At 41.3% G+C, this 22,062-nt stretch overlaps 1 protein-coding gene across 2 annotated transcripts in view; it reads right to left on the reverse strand.

Moving 5' to 3' along the window:
• Positions 1–1,036: 1,036 nt before the first annotated feature.
• The window catches only part of TSPAN2 (tetraspanin 2), a 65,407-nt gene continuing 44,381 nt past the window's right edge, over positions 1,037–22,062 (reverse strand). Inside the window, exons 3-9 of one of the 2 annotated variants that reach the window (XR_007244677.1) lie at positions 13,634–13,731; positions 11,237–11,311; positions 9,588–9,686; positions 7,911–7,982; positions 5,035–5,118; positions 3,004–3,714; positions 1,037–1,600 (exon numbers count right to left, since the gene is read on the reverse strand). Coding sequence is in view for 1 of the 2 variants with exons in the window: in XM_048498803.1 (XP_048354760.1) it covers positions 3,649–3,714; positions 5,035–5,118; positions 7,911–7,982; positions 9,588–9,686; positions 11,237–11,311; positions 13,634–13,731 (494 nt within the window). In the remaining variant the exon portion in view is untranslated. Of the gene's footprint in view, positions 3,715–5,034; positions 5,119–7,910; positions 7,983–9,587; positions 9,687–11,236; positions 11,312–13,633; positions 13,732–22,062 lie in introns of both variants that reach the window. The other variant, XM_048498803.1, reaches the window with a different exon arrangement.

Genomic DNA, 22,062 nt, shown 5'->3' on the forward strand with positions numbered 1-22,062 from the left:
GTTTCAACGTGTTTTCATGGAGAAGACTATTTCTGAAAAAAGTAATGATATGAAAAAAGAAACATTGTCCAATATTTTCTGAATCCCTCAACTAGAAAATAAGATTGCAAATGATGGGTAAGAACTGCTCACCATGCAGGCAAGCCAGCTTCCTGACTTAAAAAAGAAATCTTGTTAAGATATTAATTTCCCTGGAAACATTTTTATGTGGTAGGGCTCTGGATGAACAGTGTGCATGACTAGGGCCAAATCAACTCCTGTGTGGATGGGATGCATTGTACAAATCACAAGTTCATTCCAGGCCTCACCTTATTGACCATGTTATCACAGCCCGAGAGTTTGAAAGGGACTTGAACTGGGGCAAGGTATAGGGACAAACCATGTGGAATAGCTGGAATTTCTTTGGAAGATGGTGACACAACTTGGGGCTTCTCTCTCTCTTTCTCTAAACATGCACGCACGCACACACTCTCTCTCACACACACACACACTTGGGTGCACACAGCTCTTCTAATGAAGGCTTTCCCTGAGGTTCCATACTTTTTAATACACTTTGATGGAATACACATTAAAACTGATTTTGCACAGCAAAAATGCCCCATGCTATACCCAGGAGTGCAACTTCCACGGCGCTGCTCCCCAGCTCCCCTCTGCTTGCACCAGGAGGTCTTCCATGAATGCACAAACAACCTCCATTCCCATGTTCTGATTGGTTGAATCTCCCCCCCTCGGTTCCCCCACTCACTTTCACCAATTTAGTTTTAAATGACTGTACAAACCAGGCGCTGGGAATCGGTGCCCTTGCCCCCCTCCTGTCTAAAAATGTGCGAGGGAATCACAGTACTCCAACCCCCGCCCTCTAAACTCCTTGCATGTGCACAGGAATCGCCACCCTCCTGTTTGAAGCGCCTTCACACTTTTTTTGCAAGTTTTCTCAAGGTTTTTGCAAGGTTTGTCCCTTTGTGTTTTTTATTCCACTGCAATGTGTGTGTGTGTGTGTGGGGAAGGGGGGAGGCAGCCATTCATTGGAGGGGCAGGTCAGAGCAGCAAGGCAGGAAAAATGGTCTCGTTCTGCTGCCGAGGAGTTTTCATGGCAGCAGAAGCCACTGGAGCAACAGAGGGGCATTTAAAAAGGTCCTCAACCTTTGCAGTTCTGGAAAGTCCTGGAGCAAAGCCACTGTTGCGGAGCAACTCCGGGGCAGCAGTGTGGCAGACAAGCTGCAGTGCTGGGAGCTGCAAAACTCCCCAATTGCACCAGGGCTTTCCCCATGCCAACAACGGGGCATTTTTAGCGTGCAAAATCAGCTAAAATTAGCAATGGCTCTTGCTGACATGTTCTTTTTGATAGCCTTTTCCTTTTCACAACAAAACATATTAACATAATCAGAAAAAAGACAGAAGAACAGAGGTTATTACCTGAGTTCTAAATCCTAAAACCACAGCTTGCCAGAAATGGGTCAGACATACAAAAATGCTGAGGATGTATCTCCATTGAGGTCAATGGCATGATCCCATTGATTGTTAATGGACTGAGATTGCACCACTGTTTCCCACTGGCTAGCTGGATTACTTCCATTGGTTTATTTTTTCTTTCAAGGAACTAGAAATAAATAAATAAAAATAAAAAGCATACTCATTCCTGAGGTATAAGATAACAATATAACTTTTACAGTTTTTAATCACAATGAATTTCTGGTAATAATAGCATTTCTGGTAATTGTATGGCCTAGTTAAAATGCCCTGAAGTAATCCTTGCTCTGATTCTGAAGAAGAAATGGAGAATATTAAAATGTGACTTCTCTCCCTCCCAAATCCCGACTCGTTCTCTGTTAGCCAAAAGCCTTTGGACAGAATCTTCTCAAAGATCACAGCATTTAGGTTAGAGGATACTGCAATGACTTCTACTAACATGCCCCCTGTGCATACTTCTCTAGAATGTGCAGTCACTATTCAAGTACAGTTTCTGTGGTGACTTTTCCCAGAACAGAAATAAGGCATTTATTTAAAATATAAATAGGACTATGAATGTTTGTTTGGCTGATACGTCTTAATATAACACAAATAAGGAAGGCTTCAGCATACTTTCTTTTTAAAAACAACAACCAGTATTGCCTCTTCACTGCCTGTCCGCTCTCCCTATCTGTATCTCTGCTCCATTCCAGACAACTTGTTGTAGCACAATAACAGTGCAGTCCCAGCAAACACTTTCCACTTCTAGGGCCTTTGACATCAGTGGTCTTAGATGGTGTCATTCTGCCTAGGACTGCAATGAAAATGTGCAGGTTTTATTGATTTGTTGTGTACAGTACAAACATAACTTCTCAGAAGGCTGTATTATGACTTCTGCATGGAATCTGATTGCGCAAATGTCACACTGCTTGTGTAATCTATAGTGACAAATGACCCAGCTCCCTTTTGCCCCAATCACTACGTCTGAAGCCCATTGGGAATATTTATTTCTGCACTGAATTTTATCAGTTTAAAAATTTTAAAGCGGAGGTTATGATTTAGCTAGAATTAAGCAAGGCTACAACCCTCATTCATTAAAGATGCAACAGGATACCTTGTTACTGGTGCTTAGCAGGGGCTTGTTGAAATATTACAGCAGCTAAAAATACATTTCCCCCCTTGATTACACAGAAAAGGCCTTCCTTTTTGCAGTGATCAAAACAACAAAGAAAATAGGTGCACATATGCTTAGCAGAGGAGAACAACAACAACAGAAAACTCGGAGCACCAAGAGAAATTCATCACAAGCTCTTCCCCAGGAATATATTGATCTGAAAAATCAGATCCTGTTCAGAAAAAAATAGTTGCGTGCCACCTGTAAAATCTCCTTTCCAATAAACACCATTATGTGTCTCCTGCCTGAATTGTTTTCCGTCACTACCATCTTTTTTATAGGACAGCGATTCGTAATGAGGCTTCCAGCAAAATAAGGGTCCTAGTCTGTAAACAAGTGTGCACAGGGCATACATGAGATCCTTAAAGGAGGAAACTTACCTAGGGACAGACTTCCACTTATCACATATTTTCTCAATTTGAACTGTTAAATCTCTTCCTTTAGAGCATTGCAGAAACTGGCTGAAGATTGGATGGAATCTTTTGTCTTCAAAGGTATTTCTTCCTCTACAGCTTATCAGCAAATAGGAGTCTACTCAGAAAGGGCATTAGCCTGGATATGCACCCAAGTGTATATATACTGCAGCAATATGCATGCAAATACAGACACCCACAAAACATACATACAATCATATGGAGCACCATATATACAGATATCTGTGCAGCTGCACAACATGCATCTGTGTGCCAACACACAAGTACTTGAATATGGAAATTAGGCACTGTTCACCCACACACATGTGCAAATTTCATATTTAAAACAAATTTAATTTAAGATGCTGCCGTTGCCTTTTTCAGAAGGCTTTGTTGCACCAATCCTATTTGCTCAGATTTTGACTTAAAATTTGAAATGCAAATGATGCATACTCTCAAGCTCGCCAAACTTCCCCTTTCCTCTGTCAATTGGTTAACACCACTAATTAAAATGGATTACAGCTGTTAAACTGAGCAGGGCAAGTGCTTCTTGCAGAGTTCTGTCCAGAAGCCCTCCACTCCCTAGTGTGAAAATGTTATGCTGTGAGAGTCCTAGAGCATGTCTCTTGTATTACGGATCGCACAGCAAAGGACCATACTGAAGACCATGCCAAAGATCTGGAAGATAAAGAACATATGTTAGGAATAATCAGCAAATGCGCAGTGCAGTCTATCCCCACTGTCATAACCTCAAAAGAAACAGGTTTGAACCAAGATCACCTGGGAAGCTTTACTTCTCAGAGTCAAACTACAAGTGACCATCGGCCCATCAGGCATGTTGCGGGCACCACCTTATGGTTCAAAACACTGAGAAGAATGAGTCACAGATCTCCCAGCCAGGTCTGTCTCATCCATCTCACAAGATTTCTTCCTTGTGTGAGATATTAGCCATTCTTCCTGTTGTTTCTGGGTCTACCCTACGATTGCTAGCTCAGGTTGGGAAATACCTGGCGATTTTGAGAATGAAACCTGGGGAGAGCAGGGCTTGGGCAGGGGAGAGACCTCAGCAGGATATAATGCCATAGAGTCCACTCTCCAAAGCAGATATTCTCTCCAGATAAACTGAACTTGGTCTTCTGAAGATCAATTGAAACAGCTGGAGATTTTCAGGTGCCACTTGGAGGTTAGCAACCCTAACCTGCCCTGTTGGACTCCATTACACAACATGGGCTTTAACTCAAAACAGTTGTCACTATTTTTGGCCTTTCCCAATACTTTAGTAATTTATTTAGAAAGAAAATTATTATCTTCAGGAAATTTGCCAGAGTAGGATTAAAAAATAAAACAAACAAAAGAAAAAACACCATTAAAGGTTTTAAAGCTGTCAGTTTGAGTAGACAGCACTAACTTTGATGAACCAATCTGATGGCCTGATTCAATATCAGGCAGCTTCATGTATGTATTTCTTCCATAGCTAGACTTTTGTACAATGGTGACCCCTATACCCTTTTCAACAAAAAGAACTAAGTAGAATTGTAACTTCATCCACCTTGTGCTGGACCATCTTTTTTTTAGAATGCTCTGCTTGGGTCCTATTTATAGAGGCTTAGCTACCTGGACCTTGAATGAGAAGAATAGTGTTTCTTGGGCCTAAACTCTGTGCATGGAACTCATCATCATATTTACAGGGGGAAAAGCAGCTCCATTTGGGCACCTATTTGGTCCTTATGAGCACTTCTAAAGCAGGAAAAGCCCTGGATAGCATGCAGCAACCTATTATAATTAAATCAAACTTCCATCTTTGTGGTCATTATCAGGTGCTTCTCGATGCCTGCTCTGATTTTGATGGTTTGGAATAAAGTGGGGTGTTTGGCACATAGTAAAGATAATACTCATTAACAGTAATCAACAATATTGTGTAAGTCACCTGGAGACTTGGTATAAGGTGGGGTATAAATTTTTTAAAACAAACTAATAAGAAAACCAGCAATTACTCACTGTGATTCCAGCAATTGCAATTCCAACAATGCCAACTAAATGAAGCTTTGAATCAATGAGAATCTGGATTTCATCCAAGCAATTCTGTTTGAGACATTAAGGGAGACACATTTTACTTCAAAGCAGTGAGGAGCCATCCTGATTTCTGCTACGTTCATACAGTCATTTCTCCTGTGACAGCAAAGGGAACAACATTCAGTCTGCTCCTTCTTTTAGCTATTGAATATAATCTCTTCCAACCTCCACCTTGGGTACAGGGTTTTCCTGCCTTCCCTATTGCTTCAGCTGTCCTGCAAAACAATGACAAGTAGCCAGTTGGCTGTTACTTTATCCACACCTCACTTGCAGAGGTGAAAGTAATTGACATCCCTTACAGACGTTTTCCAGCAGGTGGCAGTGGTGGTGAAAACTGAAAACAGAAGATACCCCTTCAGCCACTTTCATACTGTCTCTCCATCCTGACCTGTAACAGCATATATTCACCTCAACCTAACCGATTTGATTTTCTCTGCCATCAAGATACTTACTTTGACTACTGTGGTTCCTTGATTTTTATTATTTATGCATCTTAGGTACATCTGTTTAACCAGGTCTCTCCCCACTCACCCCAAAACACACACACATTCATACTTATGCCATGAAGACATCCAATGAACTGCTGGCTTCTCAAAGTGAGAGTACCCAGATTTTTGCTTGTCTCTCTCCCTGCAGACCTTGGAACATTTTAAAACCTGTCTTGCACTTTTAATCCATGTTTTTATCACAGTTTGTTAATAGTAGCAGAAAGAGACCTGCATGCCTATATTAGCCAGCAGGAGGGGAGGCATCTCTATTTTTTCTCTGTACCAAATTGATTAGAACATGTTATATTTTTGTAAACATCCAAGCAGCTCATCCTTGACCTTGAGGTGTTGAAAAGGTGCAGACAGAATTCATTATCTCAAAGATACCACTGAATCCAGATGAATCTCTGCCTGCCATAGAAGACCCCTATGATGTCGTGCTGCTCACTAGTGTGACTGCATACTGATACAGATATCGGTATGTTTATCCACTAAAGTAAGGTGACCAGATGGTCACCTTTGTGAACCGGGACGGGCAAGTAGGCGAGCTGCCGCGCATGCGCGCGCAGCTGCAGAAGCACACTGCCTTCTGGGGCGCTCCCATTTCCCGCCCTGTGACAGGGCGGGAAACGGGAGTGCCCCAGAAGGCAGTGCGCTCCTGTGGCCTCGCGTGCGGGAGGCTGCCGCACTGCCTTGCACCCCAGAAGGCAGTGTGGCAGTCTTCCAAAAATCGGGACACTTGAAAAAACCCGCGGGACGCGGGACAAATTGTTTTAAGGCGGGACTGTCCCGCCAAAAGCGGGATGTCTGGTCAGCCTACACTAAAGGGACAAATAGCAGTTTCTCAGAGCTAGGTCAGCTGTGCAGAGGCAGGCAATGGCAAACTGCCTCTATTCATCATTATGGGAACAGGAAAATAGGCTTGAATATTATATTTGATATAAAAGAATAAGGGATCTATATAAATTGAAAATCAAGGCGTTTCTCAGTAGTAAAAGTAGCTGGTCAGCAAAATTACAAAGCAGGGAAGATCTTATCATATCATTAAGGAACTTATAACAGCCCTGTACAGGACTAAAAAGATATGAGATAGAGCATGTCTTATAGACCTAAAGGCATCCTCACCTAGATAAGAGGGACTAAGTTAATAAACAAAGAAATTAAGATGTCAAAGGTTAGAGGAGAGATAAATCTGATGAGATAATTAAAATGTGTTTTTCTATATTTTAATGAACTCTGAAATGATAGTGAATATGAAAGGTATGCATAGGATGTATTCTAGGGAAATCACATTGTTACAATCATTTTCACCTTTTTTGTAAATAAGATTTATGTGAAATCGTGGTATCCTGGAGAAGTTTCTCTTTCGACATAGTCCCCTTCAGAAATGTTGGAAACTGGTTATCTTGATTGAAACCAGGAAGGCTGTAATTAGTTCTATTGCCTTATTTATGGAAAGGACAAACAAATGAAAGAACAGAGGAAAATTCCAGCTTTGTGTCAAATTAGCAAATTTGATTTTAAAGTGAAGGGTATGTATGTAAGGAAATCATGACGTGTGCATTTTTGATGGTATACGAAGAGAGGTCTTTTGTCTGGTTGGGTGTGACTGGGGGCACCCTGTGATAAATATTGGATCTACACAGTAAAAATAATTTTTTTCTCTTAAAACCTGAGCCTTGGGTATTCTTTTTTTCACCCATCTTTTAAACCATAACTGAGCTGGGCTAGATAGTTTCTTGCCCACAATCTCTTGTCTTGAAAAGTGAAAACTCTATGAAGTCACCAAAGTTGGCTGCGACTTGATGGTACTTTATACACACACAATCGACAAAATGGGACATTAAATAAACAATGCATTGGGATTTTAGAAGTCTGGAACCACTAGATGAAGTATAAGCATAAGTATTAACATGACACATTTGGCAGTACAGAAATTACACAGTAGGATCCTACTTACAATAACCTATACACAGCAGTATGTCTGTCCCAAACGTTTATCCAAGTGAGTTTGAAAGCCATCTTGTACAATGCAACACTATTATCTGTGTAGAACTCCTAGTGTCTAGAAGGATACAGGCAGATTTCAAGGAGATGGGAGGCAGTAAGACTGCCAGTGCCAGTTACTTAAAATTCAGCATCATTCTGTTGCTTATAAAAAGACTAATGACATGGGGGGACTAATGACATGGGGGGAAATATTTCATCTGCCTGAACATGAAACCCTCCCCTCTCCACTTCACTTTACTGTTGCCATTCCAAGATTATTTGTACTATTGGGTCAGAATGACGTGCCTTTCAGAAGATACTTACTTTGTGTTCCTGAATGTCTTTTGGGCAGGTAGCCTTCACTTGAATATCACTTTCTTTCCCACAACATTGAAGCTACAGAGAGAGAGAGAGAGAGAGAGAGAGAGAGAGAGAGATTGAGAGAGAGAGAGAGAGAGAGAGAGAGAGAGAGACCAATTTAAAATTTAATGTTGAAATTAGAATTCTATTCATTTCTGCCTCAAGCAGAAGCTCATTCTGATATGATTTTGGTTCAGCAACCACATCCTGCTTCTAGTGAAGGAGGAAATTCAGGCAGAGCTTTGTTCTAATTCTCTCCTGCATAACACCCAGACCCAAAACAAAGATTAAATGATAACCAGTCACATTAGTTGCCTGCTCAACTAGAGTAACCAGAGACCTTGGAATTTCTCCCTCACAAGGACTCACAAGTTTCATCAGCCCAAAATAATACCAAATAATGGATGTATGAGGCCAGTCCAATGCAACATTCTATTCTAGAATTTTCTGTCAGTTCTATATTTCTGCATTTAAAATTTGTATTTATTTATCATTTATCATTTTATTTATCATTTATCATTTATTATTTATATTTTATCATTTATCATCACTTTCTAGCATTCAGATTGCTGGTTTTAAGTATGACAATTTTTATTTAATTTTTTTACAAAGCTATTTAGATTGCTGACTTTAAATTACTGTATTACTGCTTTTATTCATCTTATCTGTCTTTTCTCTTTTATTGCCATTTTTATTAATGATTTCACTACTGGTTGTCATTGCTTCTTATAAACTAAATGTTGTCATTGCTTCTTATAAACTAAATGCTTCTTATAAACTAAATGTTTTCTTAGATTAACTTAGTTATTGTAAGCCTTTAATCTGTTACTGGCTACCAAGTACACAACATTACCATCAAATGCTGCTCCAAAGAGAAGTAAAAAAATTAGGACTTGGAAACATCATTCTATACAAGGCAACTTTTTCTTTTTATGCCAGATCTCAGGAATACATTAAATGAGACCCTTGGGCCTGAGGGCTACCGGACAAAAAACACTTAATGGCCCCTTCCACACACGCAAAATAATGTGTTTTCAAACCACTTTCACAACTGTTTGTAAGTGGATTTTGCTATTCTGCACAGCTTCAAAGAGCACTGAAAGCAGTTTGAAAGTGCATTATTCTGCATGTGTGGAATGAGCCAATATTAGGTTTGATTCTTTTTCACTATATGTATCCTTTTGAATGGCCTGGGAAAGAAATCCAAGATCTGTGATTTTATCCTCAGGATGGACTGAGCAGTACAAAACAACCCTTAACTTATGACTGACCAAAAGCATTTCAAGTAGGGAGAAGGGTCTGCCAAAAATCCTGAATAACCCACATTTGCCTTCAAAAATTATAACTGCCCCACAAAATTTGTAGTCCTTTGTGGGCCATATTGTCCCAAATAAGAATCATTGCCTTAACTCATTTTATTGTTTTCAATTTAAAATAAACAATAAGCTGCTTTGGAAGTATTTTAATTGAAAGTTTGTAGGTTAAATATTTTAATTTTTTTAAAGTTAAGCTTGAAATGCTGTTTCAGCACTCTGTTTTTTTTAGAGATATAGCAACAAGGAAGGAGGCCCATCATCTTTCTGAAAGCTCCTGAGGGCAACCTTGATGAGCTAAAAATTAGTGCCCATACCCAATACTTACTGCCTCATGGAACTGGATGAGGGTTTTGTTGCCTTTTTCTGCATCTTTCAAATATTCTTCATAAGCTTCATTATAGATATTCTGTACCTCTTCAACAGCCTGCAGGAAATGAAACATTGGACTTACTGTAAAAGCTCATTTTACTCGAGAATAGAGGGGGGCACTCTGGAATGTGGGAGTTCCTTGGTTTCTTCTTTGGTCTGCTGCCAATGCGAATGGTGGTGAAATTTAAAGAGAACAGGGGGATCAAACGGGCTGCAGGTGAATGAACAGGTGGAGGAAAACTGCAGCTCTTTGAAGAAATATAAGGTTTTTAAAATTATATATGTACACAATTGTTATAAATGTACAAAAATTTCAAAAATTAACATTGTGTAGACTGCCTCATGATTTCAAAGTTCATGAAATTACTTCTAAATTAATTCCAAAGAAATAGTAACCAATATCCTTTCCTTATGAAATTCCTGAATTATATTTCCTATTATTGCATACCAAAAGATTGTATCAAATTCAAAATTTCCCCCTTTGCTGACTCCATAAGAAAATTCTTATGCAAAAATTGCAGAAATCTATAAATTTTCACTAAAGCTATACAAAGATTTCCCAGGAGATACTCTTCTTATAATCCCGTTTTAATATTGTGATTTTATTCATTGTCATAACAAACCAAACTTTTCTTAACCAGATTTCATAACTTGGCAAGGTAGTCTGCTTCCAGTATTTTGCTGTTAACATCCTTGCTGCTACGAACATAACATACTACACATTCCTTGGCTAATTTTCCAACTTAAAGCCCAACAGGAACATTAATGGTGTGAATGTACCATATTCCAGAAATCTTTTATCATTTTGCAATCTCGCCACATGTGGAAGTAAGAACCAATGTGTTTCCCACATCTCCAACAGTCTTGTTGCATTTAGAAACATTTTTTGCTAATCTCACACAACTTTTAGGCAGTTTTCTCTGATTTCAACATTTTTTGATATCAAGAAAAAGCTTTGAAGAGGTTTGATGAAATTCTGGGAGTCAGCTCCTTTTTAAAGGTCTGTTTCTTTACTTTTCTGAAAATTATGTCTGGTATTTTCACCTTGAAATAATTTACATGCCCCTTTTTGCTTAGGGGTACTAGCTAACCATTTCTCCATTGTGGTCAATGGCCTATTTTGATATTGTGTTTTTGCTGTTCCATTTACAAAACTCTTATTCTGCATGTACTGCAATCTTGTGTTTGCAGTTGTTTGGTGTGAAATATTTCCAAAGACACATTACCCCATATTCTAGACAGAGGAAAAGCAAGTGAGACCTGGATCAATCATTCAATTTTGGCTTTAGAAGAACAGAATATTTAATATGTTTTATGAAAAGAGTATGTGCAATACTATTCTTTTGCCAGCCCTCAAACGTCAATGTGGGTGTTTTGCCCAAGGGCTCCCTCAAAATGTATGTCTGGTATGTGTAGCAAATCTGGGCTACATTGCATTTGACAAAACAGCCACAGTTAATCTTGGACGATGTACGTAACAAAAGTAACATTTTAAAGTGTCTATCAGAAATGTAATGTGTGGAGATTTCCCTCCATGCAAGATTTTGGACTTTTGTTTTATGGTTTGTGGCTCAACCACAGAGCATGAAGACAAGGTTCACTCACCGCTTTTTTGCCAATAAAAGCGAAAACTCCAGCAGTAACTTCAGCGGCAAAAATCACCAGCAAGCAAGTAAAGAACTACAAAAGGATGAAGATGAGAACACAAGTTTAATTTGCATGGAATCTTGGATACGATAGGCTGTATTAAGATGGCATCTTCAACCTTGCCCAATTCTGCTACAGCCTCTGTCCCACTTTTGTCCCATTATACCTCTCACAGCCTTTTGGGTGGTCAAGGGGACCCCTTATTGCTGGCTCACATTTAAATCCTTTCACCAAGTTTGGTACTAAATGCATTATGCAGGTCAAAGGTATAGAACAAAGGGGAACTCTGACTCAGGGAAGGGTAGCACAGAGGAGGATGCAGGAGAGAGAACTGTTCATGTGTTTGAATCTCACAATGGATATGGTGTGAGAGGACATACCAAAATACATGGCCAATTACTTACTACAAATTCAAGATCCTAAACAACACTGGGTCTTGACTAGAGCCAGGTGTAATGTCTTCTCACCTGCCCTTATACATGGCCGCTTCCAGAAGCTCCCTCTATCAGATAGAGTATGCCCATATTGCCCTACTCTGGTAGAAACATTGGAACATATCATATGCCACTGTCCTAAATATAAAATACTGAGGGAAGCCCTATTAACACCAATTATGAGCAAAGTCCCTCCCAAAGTCTGCATTGTCAAATTACTGAATGGGAATGATCCTGTAATCTTAGGGAAAACAGCCCAATATTTGTTCCAGGCCATGACACTAAGAGAAATTAACACCACAGGCAATACTCTCTCCTTGTTACATTGATATTTATCAATATTTATCTGTAGTAAAGGTCACTGAATTTGATATAGTTCTTAAGTGGTTCTGTTAGATAAATATGTCAAGTGGATCTAATGTGGTTAACTGTGCATTTCTATCTTTGGTGCTCTTGTTTTTTTTTCATGTATGGATCTTAGTAATATGGTTCTTGGGAGTCTGTTGTTGTGCTCTCCAAGTTTCACTAGGAATAGATAGAGACATTCCCAGATTGTGGGGATGGTTGAACTCCTCTGAGTAAATATGCTGTCCAGTGTAGGAGCCCCTATGGGGTATGTAAAGCCTAGATCTGGTGTACATTGGTCTATTCTTCTAAACATAACTCTCCCCATGTCATAATTGAACCAACACCCAAAGTATTGTCTTTGTGACAAGGCTTATGCTGTGCTGCTGAACTGCTTATGTAAACCAACTGCAATTTTTGTCCATCTGTATTTTATCTTGTCATGCCAATAAAGGTTTTGTATTGTATTGTATTGTACATACCAAAGTGGCTGTCATTAATGTCACCAGGAAAGTTTCTGGTGGGCCACTGTCTGGAGGATTGCCTCTCCTTGAGCTGCCCAGCACCATTACCCTTCATGGGGCATCAGCTCATCTGTTGCTGATCCCAATTCAGCCTCCTTGAGTTCCTACTACCAGGTCAGCTCATTTGTGGGCTACACGAGCCTTCCATGGCTGAGGCATCATCCTCTGACCACAGGTGCACTTTGCCAGCTGGAGACAGTGGGAAGCAGAGAGCACAGCTAGCCAAAGCAGTAGTTGCAGTAGTTCATCATGGCAGTTTATCATGGCACTACTGCATAGTCCAGCACTGTTCACTGGCTCTAGAGACTCCCCTGGCCAGTTGTCCTGGACTATAACACAGATCCCCTTCCAACAGAGCCAAGACATGGTGAGCCACTGATTGGCTGGGGAAAGACCAAAATCCCACCTGACATAGTTGAACAACCAACTGGAAGGGAAGGAGGCATTTTCAACTGCCAGAGATGGCAGGGCCAAAGGACACAGACATGCCTGTGTGGATGCTGGGGATGAAGTTCTGGCAGGGTGTGGGGGAGGGAGACTGGGAGGCAGAACATTTACTTTGGCAACTCAGCAGGCATGTTTGTGTCCCCTTTAGTCATTCCTGTTCAAGGTAGCTGCAACAGAGGCGTAGCAAGGGGAAAAGGCACCTGGTATGCTGGTGAATCCTCCGCCCCCACCGTGCCATGCTCCCACCCCGGAACACTCCCACCACACCGCCACAGGGCACCCCCCCGTGTGTCACGCCCCCACCCCCTTAGAGCTACGCCTCTGAGCTGCAATGACTAGGAAGCCAGCTTCCTTCCCTTCCAGACGGCAGCACTAGATGGGGATGTGGTCCTTTTTGGCCCATCCAGCACTTCCCATGGCTCTCCATGGGAGTAAGAAGGGAGCCACAATGATGTCTTTATCCAGGATACTTTAGCTTCTGCATCCACCTCTGCATTATTGAACTCCAATCAAAATGCCCACAAGTCGTCTACCCTTTTCCCATTCATCTAAGAATTCTGGAAAGATACTGTGTAACCCAAGATGAACAAAATTTCATTACTTACTGCTCCAAGCAGGCACTGAGATTCACGGGCGGCTCCACAACACCCAAAAAATCCTACTGTCATCATAAGGATACCAGCTCCCACAAGCACATATAGTCCTATGGAGGAATTCAGAATTGTGGAAGGGAGGGAGAGAGACAGGAAGGGAGAAGAGGGAGGGACAGGGAAGGAGAAAGAAGAAATTAGTGAAAAACATCTGCTGATGAATTAGGATGATTCTCATGAGCTTTCCATCCCTTCAAGTACAAGACTGGTCAATACAATATCCTTTTGTAACTAGACAGACCAATAATGCACTTAGTGTCCTGATTCCAGGACGTACCTGAGCTTTCCAGAGAAAAATGGCACTTTGAACAGATGAGCCTCTGCCACACATTACTGAAAGAAACAATTGCTGGGCAATTGCTGGCATCAGAGCAAGCAGGGTCTGGTCCTAGGCTCTCCAATAATTTCTGGAGACTTTTAATTTGACAGGTGAACTGGTCTGGGTCTATTTTTTTTTTGACCCACTACTAGCTCTGATACAATCCAGGATCAGTAATTTGTATGTCAGCCATTTGGCTTCTAAAAGCTGCCTTTCTGTTTCTTTACACCCCTCCCCCCCGCTTCTCTGGGTTTTTACTTTCACTTTTTCTGGGTGTTCTCTTTTTTTGGGCTTTCTGTATTTTTTCTATTACTATTATCTTTTCTGTGTTCTTTTTTGCCTACTTTTTGTTATGTTTGGTAAAAAAAACACCCCAAAACACTATGTTTAAAAAAAGATTCCAGGATGTACCTAATAATCCTGTGGAGAGTTCAGTTCATCTCACTGTAATGCTGAACTGTATTTCAGTGAATCATCAAAGCTGCATACTGTCTTCACTGCAGAGTAGAAATGTGAAGATACAGGAGTGTGAACAAGGACTTCGAGTCCAACCACTGAGAGGCATGTAACTGCAAACTATAATCTACAGTCTTTAGCAGACAAAATGTATGCATTATTAAAATGCAAAGCCAGAGCTGCTCCACTAGATACAGGAATATGCCCTGCTTTAGATAAGAGATAACTTTGTCAAATGTTTTTATAACTCAGCAATTTGCCTTCTCTCCCCCCCCACACTGAATTCTGAACAAAATGTTATGATTTAAGTAGTAACATCCTCAATTTTTTAACATTTTTCCTATGTGATCTATATAAGCTATTTTTTTAAGTGATTCTGTTTACTAGTCTTTGGAGTTGGGGAGATGTAGGCTTTTAGTAGTGGATGATTTGATTATTAGCAAAAACCCCAAGATAGCAACATTGTTTGTTGTTTGTTAAGGATATATTACGCCTCTACAAACGATACCAGTAGGTGAAACTCCAAAGTCTCTCTTTTTCTTTTAGTAGACTCCTGCGTCTTGAAATTTTTTCAAGAGACAAAGAGACACTCATTTAAACTTTATTATTCACCATTATGCTCTATATTTAGATAAGTTTATAGAAAGTGATATAAGAAGTCAAACAAGTTAGATAAGGATGGTCATTCCATTGTACAACTGATGTTGACAATTCGTTATATATATAAGTAAAAAATTGATGAAAGTATCCATGCAGATTTGATTTGCAACCCATTCATATATTGTTCCAATTGTTTTGTCACTATTATAATGCCTCTGGATAGATCTATGAGACTCACTTGGATACTACTGTGTACAGTTCTAGCCACTATATTGCAAAAGGAATACTGCAGAGCTGAAAAAGGTGAAGAAGAGGGTGACCAAGATGTTTGTATTCGTTTGTAATATTTTGCTTCAGAATTAAGAAATTAGTTTACTAGTATTTGATGTAGCATAATGATTTTAAAATGTGAGCTGTTGTACTATGGGAGGCTGCTGGTTTCAATGTCACGCAGGCTCTTGAGACGCCATTAGGGAAGCTATTCATCTCAATTCTCATCTCAGTATCCTACCTCTAGGACAGCCTATGCATCTCATCATAATTGTCAAGGACCAAGTACAAGGCCCTGGGATAATGCCTGTCCCCTGGAGGCCAGACCTGACAGAAGTGATCTACTCCACAGATCTGCTGGTATGAAAAATTTGCTTTTATATTCAGCATCCAAGTTTGATGGAGTATCCTGGTGGGTTTGAAAGCTTGTACAACACATTTTGCATATTTGTGTTTATTTATTTGTATTTTACTTATCAATGCTACATGTATTTACTTACTTCATTTATACTCTGCCTTTCTCTCCAGTGGGGACCCAAACCAGTTTACAGTCTTCTCCTCTCCTCCATTTTATCCTCACATAAATCCTGCGAAATAGGTTAGGCTGAAAGTGTGTGGCTGGCCCAAGGTTATAAATATGATGCGGGGTGGGCTGCCAGGACTCCTTTGTTTTTCTAGATAAAAGTACTTTGTGCAAATCTGCAGGGGCAAATGTCCCTGGGCAACACCTACTTAGTCACGTGCGGGGGGGGCACAAAATGTCCCCAGGCAGCACCAATTTAGTCATGTGGGGGGCACAAAATCACCCCCACCCCTCCTTCTTCCCCCACATGCGAGTGAGCGAGACCAGGGAGGGCAGGAGGCCTGTGCCTGCAATAGGTGGCTCAGCGATCAATGGCCCCTCATCAGGCAGCTCAGGTGCGAGCTGCAAGAGCCTGGTGGCCCTGGCTACCCTGTCAGGTTCAAGGATGGCCCCCACGCCTGATAGGGAGGCCGGGGAGGGCAGGGGGCCTGCGGCTGTAGCAGATGGCTTGGTGGCGAGAGCCCCCTCGGCGGGCAGCTCAGGCACAAGCTGCAAGAGACCAGTGGCCCCGGGCAAGCCAGCAGGCTTAAGGATAGCCCCAATGCCTGAGAGGGAGGCCATGAGTGGAGCCAGGTGGGAGGCTGCGGGTGTTCTCTGAAAAACTCAATTCTTGCCCTGGGCTCCATGGGGGGTGGGGGGAAACTCAGTTCTTGCCCCAGTCTCCATTGGGGGGGCGGGGTGGAAAACTCAATTCTTGCCCCAGGCTCTATGATCTGTTGATAAACCATTGCAAATCTGCTCTTTGACTTTCCAGTGAAAGCTATGTGGCTGATGTCCTGATTTGCATCTGGATGGCAAACTTTGTGCATGCTGCTCTGAGATTTCTAAAGGAAGAAAAGCCATATGTATGATTGATCTGAACATGGCCCAGATAACTTTGATTGCATTTGATGGGGAAATAGCAGCAAAATAATAGGACTGTGATGATCACATGGCAAGTGATGAAAATCAGGGTCTCTTGCTGACTACCAGAACTACCACCTTCTAAAGGAAGTCTGTAACCACAGCAAAGAATGCACTTCAGGCATTCTAAGTCATATCCCATCTTTGGACCCGCTACTAATTCACCATGGTGTTTCAGACAAGTTTTCACTTTATAATTCTCTATATCCCTGGCTGCTCTCCTTATCTTAAATGCAAAGCTGCAATCCCTTGAGGCATGATGCCCAGATCTGGCCCCTCCTAATGGACCTAATTGCCTGGCAATTTGCCCTTGCTTCAGTGGCTTTCAGCATTTCACTTGTATGACTCACTAAAATGAACTGTCATCTCTAAGCAAAGCTTCCCTTTTAAGGCATCTGAAGAAAACGCACCTTTAACCTTACTCACTGGATGAAATTCCTTGTGGAAGAGAATGTGCGGTGTGCCCTGCTCTTGTCTAAGGTGAAAAGCTACCTCTTAACTTTCCCCTTTAAAGGGGTTTGGCCTGCCCTGCAGAGATTGAGACATATCTAGAACTGCCCTTCCTCTTTCCCCAGTGTTGACTTCAGTTGGAAGATATGAATGACAGAGATTTAAAGGCTCCCATTGACACCCATAGCCATCCAACATTACTCAAGCAAGATAAGGTCATTTTAGTTCAGGACTGTTTGTATAATTCCAAGTGTTTACATCTACAGAGATGGCCAGCTTCTGTACTCTCCTGGACCACACTTATTTTTGGGCAGTATTCTGGGGACTGCAAATGTCGTTTGTGGCATGAACTGATCCTTTCACAAGTTTTCAAGATCCATAATAATTATGAAGTTAGCAAATCTTACTACCTTTTTTTTTAAATCTCACCCTTCTTCCATGGAGCTTGGGGTAGCATATATGGTTCTCCCATTCTCCATTTTACCCTCACAATAAACCCTTGATTGGCTCATGAACACCCAGTTTAGTTGAATGGCTGACTAATGATTTGAACCAAGAACGCCCAGACCCTAGTCTAACACTTTAATGCTACCCTATAATGAGAACATTATAATTATGGAGCATAAGTGCTCAGGGCCAAACTCAACGTGACAATGTCCTTGTGGCTGCCACAAGGATGCCACTGCCATTTTAAATCATTTAAAACACAGGTGTCAAACTCGTGACCCTCCAGATGTTATGGGCTACAGTTCCCATCATGCTGGTGGGGGATGATGGGATCTGTAGTCCATAACATCTGGAGGGCCGCAATGACACCTGTGATTTAAAAGAGTAAGTGATGCTTGGTTAGGGGACTACTTTTCCTTTTTTTAAAGGAGGAAGGGTTGCAGCTCAGTGGTAAAGCATCTGCTTGGCATGCAGAGGGTTCCAGGTTCAATCCCTGACATCACACTTTAAAGGCTGAGGTAGCAGGTGATGTGGAAGGCCCCTCCCAGAGATCCTGGACAGTCTGAGCAGGCAACACTGACCCTAGGGGGCCAATAGTCTGATTCAATATAAAGCAGGTTGATGTGCCATAATGTTAGGTCGACCTGATCCTGATAGCCTGCAGCACGGCATTCTTGTTCTTCCTACCTTTTCAAATGCTGAAACAGCTGTCTCTCTGTGAGTTTTGGAACTTGATAAACCACAGGGAGGAAGGACTAAAAATGCCTCAGCCTTCTGTGCTTCCTTCACAGCATTTTTAAATGACTTCAAGAAGCAGAAGAGTAGGTTTTATACCCCAGTTTTCTCCACACCTTAAAGAGTCTCAAAGTGGCTCACAATCATGTTCCCTCCTTCTCCCTACACAAATACCTTGCGAGTTAGGTGGGACTGAGAGAGTCCTGAGAGAACTATGACTAGCTCAAGGTCACTCAGCAGGCTGCATATGGAGGAGCAAAGAAAACAAACCCAATTCATCATATCAGAGTCTGACACTCATGTGGAAGAGCAGGGAATCAAACCTGGGTCACTAAATTGGAATTGTCTGCTCTTCACCACTACACCACACTGGTGGTGGTGGTGTCCTTGGGGTGGCCACAAGGATGATATCTCATCTAGACTACATGCAATTACATAACATACAATTGCATTACATGCAAAAATTGAAGGGTGAGATAGCACAAAGGGTGAGATAGCACAAAGGTGTGGTCTCTTTTTAAACCACATCTTGATAAACATTTGACAGGGCTTCCAGAGCCAGTCAAAATTATTTTTGGAGATGCCAGCTGGCCAGCCTTGATTTACACAAGGTTTCTCTGCTTTGCTTTGCTTTCCTCCAAGTTTTAAGAATGTCACATTTGAGGCTGGGGAAGAAGGCAAAAACCTCATAACATGAATTAGCACATTTTGTGGTATAGCCAAGGAAAAGCAGGGCTTTTGCCTCAGCGTTGAATGCAGAATTCCACCACTCCGCACAGCCTATGGATGGACGAAGTGGACTTTGCAGCTGCAAAGTGGGTGTGGTATTGTCTGTGTCTATGATGGAAAGCTGGCTGTGTTCCAGACAGGCAAGCTGTATCTTCCTGCTTGTCTGTTTCAGCCCAGTCTCAAAGGTGACATGCAAACCTTCAGCCAGTGTTTTTGCACATAATTAACCTCAGAGGAAGTTTACTTGTTTATGCAGCCAGCCCATAATGTGCTAGAAACCCCACAGCACCACTTACATTCGGGCTAATGATGTAACTCCTTCCCAGCACAGTCAGTGACTGCTACCATTGTAAAGGAGACCAAGTTGGGAACAGACAATACTTTGTTAGACTGGGAGTTTAACAGGCTGGAAAAAAGTTCAGGCGTTCAATATCTGCTGTACTGTATTTATGAACATTTTCAGAAACATCCTGCTAATTTCTGTAGACTTCTGAAGCTTGGATCCCATCTACAAATTAGAGCATGTTATATGCCAGGAAGCTTCTTTAGCTGTAAAAACTAAGGGGTTACTCTTTTCTTAGGACTATTCTATCTGACCATTCTGCCATAGAATTCAGAGTGACATTGTAGTCTCACTATAAGCCTGTAAAGCATGCCTATCAAGAGTTGTTGAAGATACTCAGTGGGCTTCAGAGAAGGTGCTGAGATTTCAAAAGGAGGGTTCAGAAAGGCAAGTTGGGCCCAAATCCAGGTGGTTCATAATGAGCCTTCCCCAGGAGCATTCCTCCATGATTACTGGCTAGTTCTCTACTCAGATTGTCTGGATATGGTCATTAACAGCAACAACTGGACAACAACCAGGCAAAGGTGATGAATCAGCATTTGTTGAAGCAAACTAGGAGTTGAATGACTGTCTGCAAATAGAATCCCATAGAACTGGATAGTACACTTCCGTTGTGCTGCAGCAGTCACTTGTATTGGATTATCATGTGTAAACAAGCTAATCTATTTGCGAACAATCAATGTACACAGAGGCACAGCAATATCCAACAACGTGGGAATGCAGCCCTGCTGGTTTTCACAAATTACAGCTAAAATAAACTATGGTTTTGTGTTATGTCAGAAGCAAGTCACGGATCCCCTTGAGTTGCCATGTTGTCAAGCTGAGATTTGTTAGAAGCTGGCAACACAGGGTAAAATGTAAACAGTAAAGCCATATCGTCAGTAACAATGACTTTTTCCTCTCCTCACTGAATAGCATTCCGAGTGTAATTGTGAAGAGTACCATCTTACTAGTATGGAAATGAGGCTTCCAAGGGCATAAATGGGCCCAGGGCTTCATTCTACTTAACCGGCTATTAAAGGGAAATTAAGTTCTCTCCAGTTTGGATGAAAATACAGAGAGTTAATGGCTCACGATAATTAAAAAAACCTCTGCATTCCAGTTTTCCTTCCTTCCTGTCCCATAGCTCTCTGAAATGAAACGGAATCTTTTCTTCTGTCATGTTCCATTGCAGTAGCATTTACCTTTTACAGAATCAGATCAAACTTGTGATTAAATACTGCACAAATACTGTATCAAAGATTTCTTCTTTTCCTACTACATTAAAAATGATTTAGGATTAGGAATGCAATGATTCCCAAATGAAAATAACAGAACCTGAGTACTGAGTAGGCAGTATGGTTTGGAGAAAATATAGAAATAAAATAGTGTTTAGATTTTACTCTCTGTTGTTTTTTATATTTCCATTCCTTCTTAACTTAGGGATAGTTTATATATTGCTACCTCTGTATTATTCTGCTTTAAAATCACTTAAAAGGAAGATCATGTGTATATTTTCAGCTTCAGTATGTGTAACTGGACCCCACCCCCTCTAGGGTTTCTGATCACACATGCCAAAGATTAAAATACATGTGTTGCCTTCACATGATGACCATGCCAATCAAAAGGAACATATGTAGTACACTCTCCCAATTTGTGAGCTAGGAGTACCAAAATCCTAAAGACTGAAAAGGGTCCTGAGGCTGATCAAAGATCACACTGCAAAGCAAATGGAGAAAAATCAAGGGTTTTCAGTGACTTATTCAAGATTATATCAAATGCTTGTTTACATTATGCATTTGCAGAGGCTTAGTGCTCTGTTAAAATCCAGCTGCTTGACCAAAAGTGTCCATATACAGACAACATCTGGCAGTTGATGTAGGCACTAGTGGGAGCGTAGTTTACACAGGCCAAGAGGAAATGTTTGAAGAGTGAAGGGGGGGGGGGGGATGGTAACTTCCATTTGACAAGAAAACTTTAATTGTCAAGAGTTCAGTTCACTTCTGCAATTTCTTACAATACTCTGCCCTAAAGACTCCATGAGAGCCAGAGTGGTAAAGTGGTTAAGGTGTTGGACTAGGACCTAGAAAACCCAGGTTCAAATCACCATCATGCCATGGAAACGTACTGAGTGACCTTGGTCTAGTCACACACTCTTAGTTCTGACCCTTCCAAGTACTTGGATGGGAAAATGGCAAACCGCCTCCAAATTTCTTTTGCCTTGAACACCCTATGGCAGTGGTGGCGAACCTTTGGCACTCCAGATGTTATGGACTACAAATCCCATCAGCCTCTGCCAGCATGGCCAATTGACCATGCTGGTAGGGGCTGATGGGAATTGTAGTCCATAACATCTGGAGTGCCAAAGGTTCGCCACCACGGCCCTATGGAGATCATAAGTCAGCTGTGACTTGATGACAAAAAAAGGAAAAAAGACTTCATTCTAGTTCTTTGTTCAGTCAAATTTCCAGTTTTTGAATCTGGCATTCAATAATTTCTAACTGATGGAAAGATAATTCTAGTTATCATTTTTAAGCTGTACAAAGTAAAAAAACAAAGATCCAGGAAAA

Source organism: Sphaerodactylus townsendi, linkage group LG05 (genome assembly GCF_021028975.2).
Source record: "Sphaerodactylus townsendi isolate TG3544 linkage group LG05, MPM_Stown_v2.3, whole genome shotgun sequence".
NCBI classification, from domain to species: Eukaryota; Metazoa; Chordata; class Lepidosauria; order Squamata; family Sphaerodactylidae; genus Sphaerodactylus; species Sphaerodactylus townsendi.